This window comes from Mesitornis unicolor, unplaced genomic scaffold (assembly GCF_000695765.1).
Source record: "Mesitornis unicolor isolate BGI_N332 unplaced genomic scaffold, ASM69576v1 scaffold40745, whole genome shotgun sequence".
NCBI lineage: Eukaryota > Metazoa > Chordata > Aves > Mesitornithiformes > Mesitornithidae > Mesitornis > Mesitornis unicolor.
Genome location: NW_010186900.1, coordinates 8,646 through 19,918, shown reverse-complemented (window position 1 = coordinate 19,918; position 11,273 = coordinate 8,646). Strand labels below are relative to the sequence as shown.

Below are 11,273 nucleotides of genomic sequence, written 5' to 3'. Positions count from 1 at the left end.
GATGTCATCAAATATCTGAAAATAAAATCTTCCTTTATATTATGTTAGTAGTGTTAGGTATTTGTGGAGAAGAGAAGGAAATAACTAAGGTTACCATTACTGTGATGCTCTCTGTTTTTAAGTAAATGTGTAATTCTAAAAATTTGTTCCTGTTTAAAAGATCTATTTAGACATTTTTAAGTAACTAAAAGGACAAACACAGATCTATCTGTAGTCTGTTCTTACATACATGTTACCATAACTAAGAATCTAATCCAGGAGTATATTTCTCTGTTCTCTGAAATTTCAGACGCTATTTAGTGGGTACTACAGTAGCTCTGTAGACATTGTTTTTTACTCTTTTGGCTGAAATACTCATTTAGATACAAGAAATTTTTATGGACCTATCCATTGAGTAGAATTTCTAGAGGAATCTAAATTACTTATGCCTTACAAAATAAAATTCTGTAGTGCCTTTCTGTTTTCTGTCTTATTACTTAGACTAACAAGATTACCTGAGATGTATGGACAAAGCATGTTAATATCTGTAGCAGCTCTAGGGTCAAAAAGGAGATATTTTGTATGGAATTCTCTTAAGCAATAAAATTCAGTATTGCTGCAAACATGGATTGGTCTTAATTATGACAACTGATAAAGCACGTGCTGTCGTGATCATTAAAGTCTGTGGGTCATGTCCTTTAAAAACAAACAGAACCCAAAAAACCTGCTAAATCAGTGCTAGTTCTTAAACTGATCAGAAATTTATTAAGTTACTCAGCAGTTCTTCATAGTAACCACCTGCCTCTAGTTTGCCTTTCCTACTGTACATGTAAGTAGATTTGGATGGAACCTAGAGTAACTATTTTGAATGTATTTGTTCAGTGTTACACTACTAGTTCTGAAGGTTCTCAGTATCTTTTTGGGTTTGTATTTTTGTTTTTTTCAGATGTTACAGCTCTAGAGGAAAGAAGGATTTCTATTCACGACTTGCTTTACATTATCTGATTATTGAAAGCACAATGGACACCTTTTAGAGTTTTTCAGCAATCAAAAACAGTCTAGGAACAGGAACATTGGACTTTGAGGAAGAACAGACTTCAGAGAGCCCAGAAATCGGTCACTGATAAACCTGGTCTGCCCGCATAGCGTGGGAATGAATACCATTGAGACAGCAAAGCTTGAAGAGCACATGGAGGGTCAAACCAACGATACTGCAAATGGTTACTCACGACCTACTCTCTCAGTCAGCGAAGAGAACAAAAATGGCACTAGCAAACCAAAGAGCTTGTCTAATGGCTTGCGAAAAACAGCGAAGAAATATCCTGATTACATCCAGATTGCGATGCCTGCCGAGTCCAGGAACAAATTTCCTCTGGAATGGTGGAAAACGGGCATTGCCTTTGTCTATGCTCTCTTCAACTTGATTCTAACAACTGTCATGATCACTGTGGTCCATGAGAGAGTACCTCCAAAGGAGCTAAGCCCTCCCTTGCCTGATAAATTTTTTGATTACATTGATCGTGTGAAATGGGCTTTTTCTGTATCAGAAATAAATGGAATGATACTAGTTGGGTTATGGATATTCCAGTGGTTGTTTCTTAGATACAAGTAAGTAGCTGTATTTTTTTCTCTGCTATATGTTTTCAGAATGTTGGTTTGCTTCATTCACTTTGAGTAGGCGAAATCTTATGGTAGCATCTGTAGCAGTATCGTATAATAGGGCTTGCAGGAAAATGCGAAGGGATGACTTCTTTATAAAAGCTTCCAGTGTCAATGCTGGATATGGAAACACAGGGTTTTCCTGATTATTCAATAATGTTTAAATCTCAATTTCTGACACCTATGTTGTGCTAGTCAAATTTATTCTGGGATTGCACTTTTCAAAGTGTGTTTACTGACATGACGATGTTTAAACACAGAGGAAATCATGATGATACAAAAAAACTCATCCAAATTTGAGGAGAAACGCAGTGTCTTCTACAGCTAGACTAGAAGCTTTTTCCTTTATCTGCATTTGCTTGAACTATGCATACTTAAGTATGTGGTTATAATACGGAACTGAACTGAGAAGGTGACTGAGTCGAGGAAAACTGACTGAGTCGAGGAAAACTATGCCTGAGTGCACACCTGAGTTAGTCTGAGGCCATGTTAAATTGGTTTGATAGCTTTGGTGGGAGCTCTGTGGTAGTTATGTACTATTCTGAGCAAGGCTAAAGCCTGAGGGAGGACTTTCTAGCTTTTGATTTGTGTGTGAAGAGCAGGGGGTGGAGCTGCTCTTTAATTGTAAGGATTTAGCTATATAATAAAGCTAGATAATAACCACTGTACGTGTATCCTGCATGTGAACTGCGTACTCAGACTTTTTCCCTCCCTTCCCTTCCTTTCAGATCAATAGTGGGACGCAGGTTCTTTTTTATAATAGGAACTCTGTACCTGTACCGCTGCATTACTATGTACGTTACCACCTTACCTGTGCCTGGAATGCATTTTCAGTGTGCGCCAAAGGTAAGAGCCTTTCCTCCCTAATTCTTGCCTTAGTCTGCCTGAGTTCTTATGGATCATTAGAGCAAGTAAGAAGATAATGTTCCAGGTCTTGTTAACTGAAAGTAATTTGTGAAATTTAATGTCTGCAGAAACCCAGATAGCAATAAACCAAAAGTTGTGAGATACAGAAAGAGCCTCAAGCTGTTGCTGCAGTTAAGATGCCTTAAAGGGGAGTACCTCTGTTGAAATAGTGCTTCTACCAAGTTAGTAAAGTTGCTTCTGAGGCTCAAGCTACTCACTCTAATACTGCAGCAGTATTTTTTTCTTACATAGTAGGATACCTAAGGTCCATATTGTAACTTATAGGCTCCTACACAAGCTTATGTTGCAGTATCCTTTTAAGAAAACAGACTGTTACCAGATACTTCATTCTGTTTCTCATGCTGTTTTGTCAAGAACTGTTGCAGTCCCTGAAGTCAAGTGCTTCTCCCTGCTTCCAACCTGCAGAACTTATATAGATGTGACTAAAACAAGTTAAGCTATTTAAAATAGCTGATACATACAGAAACATGCACATGCTAATATTTCTACAAGAATGCTTAGAAAACTTTGTGGCAGTGCAGTTAGGTGGCGACACAAAGGAATTCGGTTACTGCCACTTTAGGTTACTAATAGTTGCCTTAGAAAAAATCGTCTTGTGTTTGCTGCGCTGAAAGAGCAGTGCACTTGAGTAAGAAATAGTTTGGTTGTAAACTATGAAGATAAGCATTTTTGAAACCTAAAAATACTGCCTGTTTGCTTGGGGGATAAATTTGTCACTTGTGTAAGATCTCGTCAGTCGTGAGGTACAGCATCGTGTCTGCTCAGTCTCATCTTTTCACATTGGGACAACTTGGGAACGTGGTGGATGAACTACTTTTCTTATGAATTAGTATCTGTTTGAAAAAGCGGTATTTACATACCACTGTGGTAACTGTACTGTTCTAGTAGCTTGGGGAATGACTGTGTAGTAGACTGTGCACTGAGGAATGGGAAGGGGTGAGCAAAGGAAAACTCAAGTGTCTCTGAAAGTGCACTTTGCTATTAAAGCAGAATTAATTACTCAGTTCTGCAAAACTTGATAGCTTGTCAGGATTTTTTTTTGTCCCATGTGAATATTTTTCTGGTTATGGAAAACTTGGTTATCCCTTTATCTTGTTTGTTGTGGTTTTTTTTTTTTTTCCCCCAGAGTTAATCTTTAAACAGCTGGGTGAAACTGAGTGCCAGTATCTATGAGAAATCTAAAGCTGATCCTAATGCATGTTTAAAAAAAAAATAAAACCTCTAAATCTGAGTAAGTCCTGAGAGAGTTTGTAACCCAATCTAAAATTAAGTGAGTTTGAGGGTTTTGTCCTGTAGCTTAGCTCTAATTCTGTCAATGGCTGTCATGGGATACCTGACCTTACACTTTTTTGATGTTTACCTTTCCAGTATATACTACATCTCATTCTCATACAATGCATCTTTTAAAATAGCCTGGGAAAGCATAAACAGAATGCTAGTGGTATCAAGCTGATCTGTAGACCTGTCAACTTTGATATACATGCTTATTTGTTTAAGAATATGTGAAAGCAAGCCAAAGAAAATGAAGATAACTTGTGTCCTTTTCTCTGTGTCTCCACATATGTTTGGGCAAGAAGTTTACTAAAATCACTCACGGTGTATTTTAAACTTCTTCTTTTCGGTACTTTTTCTGGTGTTCCAGTTGAACGGAGATTCTCAGGCAAAGGTTCAGAGGATCCTGCGACTGATTTCTGGTGGTGGTCTGTCCATAACTGGATCACACATCCTGTGCGGAGACTTCCTCTTCAGTGGTCACACTGTGGTATTAACGCTGATCTACCTGTTCATCAAAGAGTGTAAGTGATGGTATTTCAATGCATCTCTCTTGTTAGTATCTGTTGCACTGGGAAAACACATGGTGACAGTGCAAGTAAAACTCTTGCCCTCCAAAAGTTACTGGTCAGCTGTGCACAGACTGCATGTGCATGGGTTTGAAATACAAAGCGTTCCTTTGACTGCCGAGCAAAAATGGAACATGGGTGTAGTAGAAGTTGTGTGAGCTTAAGGGCTGTGTGTAAGGGCTTAACTGGCTAGGCATGTCATTTCCATCTTTATATATAAAGTTTACTGTTTGATTGAAGCAAGATAACATTTCACTATTTACTGACAGATTACTCAGATTTTGAGTAAAACATACTATAGTTAACTATGCAAATTAGCTCTGTGTGGTTTGGCTGACATACCTTGGATTTTAAGGGATCTTTGTGGCTAGAGCACAGGGCAATTGCACACTTGTACTACATCCAGAAGCAACGTAATTTCTTTTAAGTGTGCAGTACATAAATTACTCTGAACGGTGGAAAGTTGATTCATGCTCCTTGGATGTCTTCTGCTAGAGTCTTCCACTATGCCTTTTGAAGTTGCAAAGAATTTGGCAAGCACACAGAAGATGTAGTTGGGGTTATGGTTTCCCCCTTTGCTTTACATTGCTACGAGATATGGGAGGTGGGTGGAATTTGTCTGTGCTGCACACACAGCATTGATTGAAGCTTTGGAGAACTGAGCTCCAACTTAAATCTAATACATGGTACACAACGCTTCTACCCTGGGGACTTGGCCACTCATGAATGCATAGTGGGGAGCTCCCTTTCCAGTTCACGTGTTTGGAATTGGACCCTTCTCTCCTGCTGTTGTGTCCCAAACTGTGCACGTGCCAGCTTGGCTCGTGGGAATGTGTAATTCTCACTGAAACAAAAATAAGACTAGAGAGCATCAGGTAAATGCTTTCATTTTTATTAAAATATTGAAAGAAGAAAGTGGTGTAGTGCTACACTCTGCCTTAAACAAAAACCACAATGTAAAACTGCCTGTTTAATATGACAAACTTCAAATCTGCAGATGAGAGACATTGGCTATCAAACAATAATTTAAGATGCTGATTACAGTCTGCTGGTCCTCAGGCCTAGGTCCTTCTTGCAAAGGGAAGCTTACTGTGGAATGGCATGTTTAACTCATCAAAATTACCAGAGTGATATTAGGAAAGTAGCTTTAATAATAGATTTGTTGTTTCCCTTGTTTGTGTATGTTATTGCAGCTTGATTCTGGTCACATACTCTTTAGTACCATGGAAGATATGGATAACCCAATATTTCTGGGGCTAGTATAGCTCATGTACTTTTAATATAAGAGGTTGGAGGAATTGTATTGTACAAATTCTTATAATAAGCCCTTTAGCTGCTGTCTAATCGTTAGGCATAAATTTCAGTGGAGTTATGCTCTATAAACGAGAAATGCATAGCTTTCCTTCTTCTGCCTCCCCTATAATTAGCGAAATGTTATCTGAGCAAGGGCTTAAGCCCTGTAATTGCTCTAAATTAGGGGTTGCTTATGGTATTCTTTTCGGCTCTTTTGGTACGACACACCTTCAGTACAATATGCATTGAGGGGTTTATTATTTCTGGCTCAGTGGATTTTTTTTTTTTGCTCTGCTCTTCCTTTCATACTTTGCTGCTGCTTCATTTATTCCCCCGCACTCCAACTTTTTTGCCCAGAATAGTTATTTACATTTTTAACCTTGGTACGTCTGTCTTGTTTGAGACTGTTTTCATCAACTTCTTGAGATGACTTGGCTCTTTATCTTTTTCTATAAATATTTTTTTTTTCATCAGTAGATACAGATTTGTCTGCGATGTTTTGAGGAGAGCTGACAGAACTTACTGTTTTGACACTTACACCAAAACTTAAGTCCTCCTACAGTGACTCTTTTGCACAGGCCTCTCAAACTACTAATGGGTAGGCCTGTTGAGATCACCAGCTTTTGTGCTGGTATTGTGTAAAGCAAAGGCTGACCATTGCCCTGCAAGGCAAGGGGTGCCAAAACCTCCCAGTGCGAGTGAAATGAAGCCTGTGAGCCTGTCAGAAGTTATGAATGCGCATTGTGACACACGGGGCATTTTTCAATGAGGAAAGGAGGGCAGGGGAAATCTTCACTGAAGTGGCTTAAATGCATTTTGAAGAATAGCTTCACTCCCATTTGCTAATCATTAATGAAAGGGTATAAATTCATGTACTGTACTTCCCTGTACGGTGTATTCTGTTTCACAGAACAGTGGTCTCATGCAAAGTAGTTAAAACCTGGGAATTAAAATAAGGATGTCTTTTTCTCTTTAATCTGTGATCTCTGCTCAGTTTATATAAATTGTAGACACTTCACTTGAGTGTAAGTTTACTTAAGCATAGACTAAAAAGCGCAGAGATTCAAAGCACCCAAGTAAAATAATCAAAGTGTATCTCTTGCCTCAATTCTGTATTTTCCCCTGCACCTTGTACCCTAGAAGTTATTTGACTGGAAAACTTGCTTAATTTGACTAGAAAATGGGTAATGGTGCTGTCTGCCTCGAACTGTAAGCTCAACTTGGGTTCATTTTGCAAAGTAAGAAAACCTTAGTAAGCTTGCATAATTCTCTAGTCTTGTTTTCTGTGTCAAATCAGGGTTCTTGCACCGGTGTGGTACAAATGAGTTATGTTTTAAAATTTAGTAGCCTTAATTAAATCACCATTTTTTCTTTCCCCTTCCCTTTGTGGATTGCTATAATAATGCATATGGCTTTTTTGTGTGTATCTTTCCCCATCACCTCCCTGTTTCACAGATTCACCACGTCATTTCTGGTGGTATCACTTAATCTGCTGGCTAATGAGCGCTGCTGGCATAATTTGTATCCTTGTTGCTCATGAACACTATACTGTAGACGTCATCATTGCTTACTATATCACCACACGGCTCTTCTGGTGGTACCACTCGATGGCTAATGAAAAGGTGAGTACTCAATACTTTTAGAACCAGTGTACAGCCTTCATTTGTTAATACGGCTCAAAGGTCAAAATTAGTTCTTAAGTTTGAAACACAGAGATTCCATGTTGAGGATTAAACAAATTAGGCAAGTACTTTACTGTGGTTTAAGTAAATACTTAAGGGATTAAGATGTTCTTGTTTTGATTTGTACCCGTTAAGTTACTTAAAAATTCATTTTTGTTATGAAGTTATTTTTTAAATGCCTGATGTTTTGGCTTAAAAACATTTTTTTTCTCACTTCAAGGTTTTATTGCTGTAGTGTATGTACAGAATAGCCCTTGTTTGTTTAAGCTTATGAATAAACAGGAGTTTACTAACAAAATTTGACAAACCTAAATTACCTACACAATACCAAATCTAGTGATGTTTACAGAACTGTCACTAGAAGTACACTGTTCAGAAGGTGTCTGCTGCAGTTGTTTCAGGAACATTTTCGAGTAGGAGCATAGCTCTCAGGCCATTTGACTCTAGATTTCAGCTGTTAGTCATCAATGAAAACGTGGTGTGCCTGAAGGGACTGGAGTTCAAAGAGACTTAAGTGCTTCCTCTCCTTAAATTTTACACAGCAACAAAGCATCCCTTTGTGTTAAAGATGCTCAGTTTGTGGTATATATTCAGACTATGACATATATATTTTCTCAATACTGCACCTTATTTTTGCAGAAATGCATGGAAATACATTGCATTTTTGTGGCTGTTTTAATGTAATTGATTGTAATGCTTTAAACTGACTGTCTGTTTCCTTCTGCTCTTTACCTGCTTTGCCAATACAGACATTAAAGGTCTCCTCGCAGACAAATTTTCTCTCTAGAGCATGGTGGTATCCAATATTTTATTTCTTTGAGAAGAATGTGCAAGGCTCTGTTCCTTGCAGCTTTTCCTGGCCAATATCTTGGCCTCCCAGCTGCTTCAAATCTTCATGCAAAAAGTATTCACGGGTTCAGAAGACGGGAGAGGACAATGAAAAATCTACCTGAGGAAAAGGAGAAAAGCATCTGCTCTTTTTTTTTTCTTTTTTACCAAAACATTAATGCTGTAACCAAAGCTCTTAAGAGGACTGCACTGTAACTGAAGAAATGGACCAAGCTTCTGTGCAACTGATTGGAAAGACAATTGTAGCCACACATTGCCATTTCATGTTTTCCTATCATCGGGCTGTACAGACCTCTTCTTCTTCTCTTCAGTGCTATCAGAATGCACCACTGATGGGATTTTTTTTTTTCTATTAAGGAAAAAATGGAGCAGGACTTTGCTTTACTAATGAGATAGAGGTGCCAAAGACCACATTAACACTTTCATTACTAACTGTCACTTATTCACAGAAGCACCCAAAAATCTCATCTTCGGAGTTCTGGAGTGCATAAGGGCAAAAACATGCTAAAATGTAAAGGCACAATATCGGAGTATTGAGGTATATAGATATATATAAAAACCACAGTTGTGGGAGGTGGTTTGTTGCATTATTCTTGCTAATGAAGGTAAGGCCTTTGTGTGACTGGTACAACTGGAAGCGAGTCTTGACTTTTTTACACTCTGTGGGTATGAATATCTTATGACCCTGAAATACTGCTTACCACTATTATCTCCCATATATTCTACTATATACAAATTTTTACATTTTTATTAATAATTTTATATTTAAACTGTTGTGCTACCTGATGACTTTGCAAATTAGGAATAGCTGCTAACATCAGAGCTCAAGGATTTTATTTTTTAAAAAGGACACAGTTTCAAAGTCTAAATCTTTAATGCAGTTTGGCCTTAAACACATATTAAACAAAACTACTTACTGGCAAGAGTGATCATACCGTTCTTAATTCAGCAAAAGTCCTGCAGATCTCATCTGCTTGAGGAATGGAATACAAGGCTAGGCGCAAAATGGGGCTATATTTAAAAGAAACGTTTAATTTTAGTAGCTATCTCTTGCTGAAACTATGTAGCAAGTTTGCTTGGGAGCCATAGTTCCGCATTGAATTTCTTTTTTACCTGTTGAGACACATTTCTGTGACTTACTTTAAAAAAAACCCAAAAGTGCCAAGGTGAATACCTACAACAGTAGCATTTCTTCAATTATTACCTAAAACCATGCCATGTTAAGTGATGCTGTGGTAGAACTCACTTGCAGAATAATTTCGTTTTCCAGAGTTTCAGTCCAGCTAAATTGGCTATTCAAGTAAGTTGACTGAGCATGTGGGAAATTACCATGGCAAACATGTAACAAAGCCACAAATCAACAGCTACCTGGTGCTTGTTGGTTTTTATTGTTTTGTACTGTTGGGAAAGTAAAGTAGAAAATTAGCATACCTTGTTTAACCATTTATGTTCTGTATTAATGTCTGCAGTTAATTCAGTTTATTTTCAAATCTTCAGTAAAACCTGATAGCAACAATAAAACTGCATTAAGTGTTGAAGTGATACTAAGGTAAAGGAAATGCTGCTTATTTTAAGAATGTTGAGTGACAAATGTGAACACACTTTAAATAATGACAACTTGTTTTTTAAAAGTCCAGTTAGAGTTAAAGTTATAAAATGCAATACAGAGTATTCAAATACTTTTTTTCCAATTAAGGGGATCAATTGCTAAAAGTTGTAAATGAGAATGTTATTAATGTGCATTTCAACTATTTTTGTGCATTATCAAAGTGATACAATAAACAATGTTCCTTACAATACATCCTTGGTAAAACTTAGCTAAGAAAGAAGTTCTGCTATTGTTTGGTTTTGTTATTTAAAATAAGTTTCCTAGAATATTATAACATACCCCTGGAAGGGGGGGGTGTGTGGGGGCATACCTATGTTATTCATTTACTTGCTGCTGGCAGACCTTGAGCAGGTAACATTTCTTTTCTGTATCACAGAAATGAAACTCTTCGTTGTCTGTAAATCTCCCAAGATACTTGTTATATCAATACTACTTCATAAAGCATAATATTTTTGAAGCTGAATTCTAAGCTTTGATATCGTAAATGCAGTCATGTTAAGCCACTTGTAGTAATACTATCTTTTAGAAATCGTGAATGAGTTTCATTAGTGGTAACTGTGCCATGAAAATAACATGATGAAAAGCGTTGCTGTAAGGAGCTCAAGCAGTGGGTTTCATCTGGTGGCTGAACAGTAAATACTTTGGTAGTCAGATAGGTACTTGTCTGCATAACCACCACCACATCTCAGTGGATTTCTGTACTATATCTGCAAAGTAGAATTTCTTCACGCAGGATGAGGTGTTTGGGTTTGGGTTTTTTACACTTATTCCCATTTCTGGGAAGAAGAAATATGGAAGTGATGAAATACAACCAAGTAAAGATTATGCTTTTGTTGGGCAGTGTGAGCTTTCATTCTACTGCTGAATTTGATAAAAATTCTAGTGTAATACAAAAGGAAGGTTTAAATGGCAGCCCCAGCTCAAAATGCTGGATTCCTTTTCTGACTTGGCCCTCCCTGAAGTGCTTAAATTTTCTCCATTGTCTCAAAGCCTGCAAAATGGGGTGTGTGTTTAGTTAGCAGAAAACCCCACTTCTCTATCTCAGTAGTTTGAAATTGCTTTTACAAACGTGGATGGTATAGATGTATTTGAAGACTTTTTAGGCCTTTATGTAAGGTGATGAAATGGGGTAAGTAATGGTATATGCTAGTCCTTACTCCTATAGTAGTTTATCAAAGTCAAACCAAGGCTAGTACATAAAAATTACTAATTTTAAGAACTGAGTGATCATTGTACATAAATGCTGTGAAGCTGAAAACATGGTTTCATCTGAAGAGGAAAAAAGGATTGCAGTGGGTAAAAAGAGCAGGAGAACCTGAGACTTCACTTAATGTACTGATCACCTGATTATAGGCTTATTTGGGCTGTATATGCCCAATGTTTTGCAGTATGTCACTGTAATTATTTTTTCCTAGAGCTGCAATAATGATCTTC

General features: G+C 37.5%; 1 protein-coding gene across 1 annotated transcript; it reads left to right on the top strand.

Moving 5' to 3' along the window:
* Nucleotides 1-1,132: 1,132 nt before the first annotated feature.
* SGMS2 (sphingomyelin synthase 2) lies at nucleotides 1,133-8,607 on the top strand. Its single transcript, XM_010185275.1, has 5 exons — nucleotides 1,133-1,587; nucleotides 2,367-2,484; nucleotides 4,208-4,361; nucleotides 7,155-7,321; nucleotides 8,131-8,607. Exons 1-5 carry the CDS (start codon nucleotides 1,133-1,135, stop codon nucleotides 8,332-8,334), a joined length of 1,098 nt encoding a protein of 365 aa, XP_010183577.1. The 3' UTR covers nucleotides 8,335-8,607.
* Nucleotides 8,608-11,273: the final 2,666 nt, after the last annotated feature.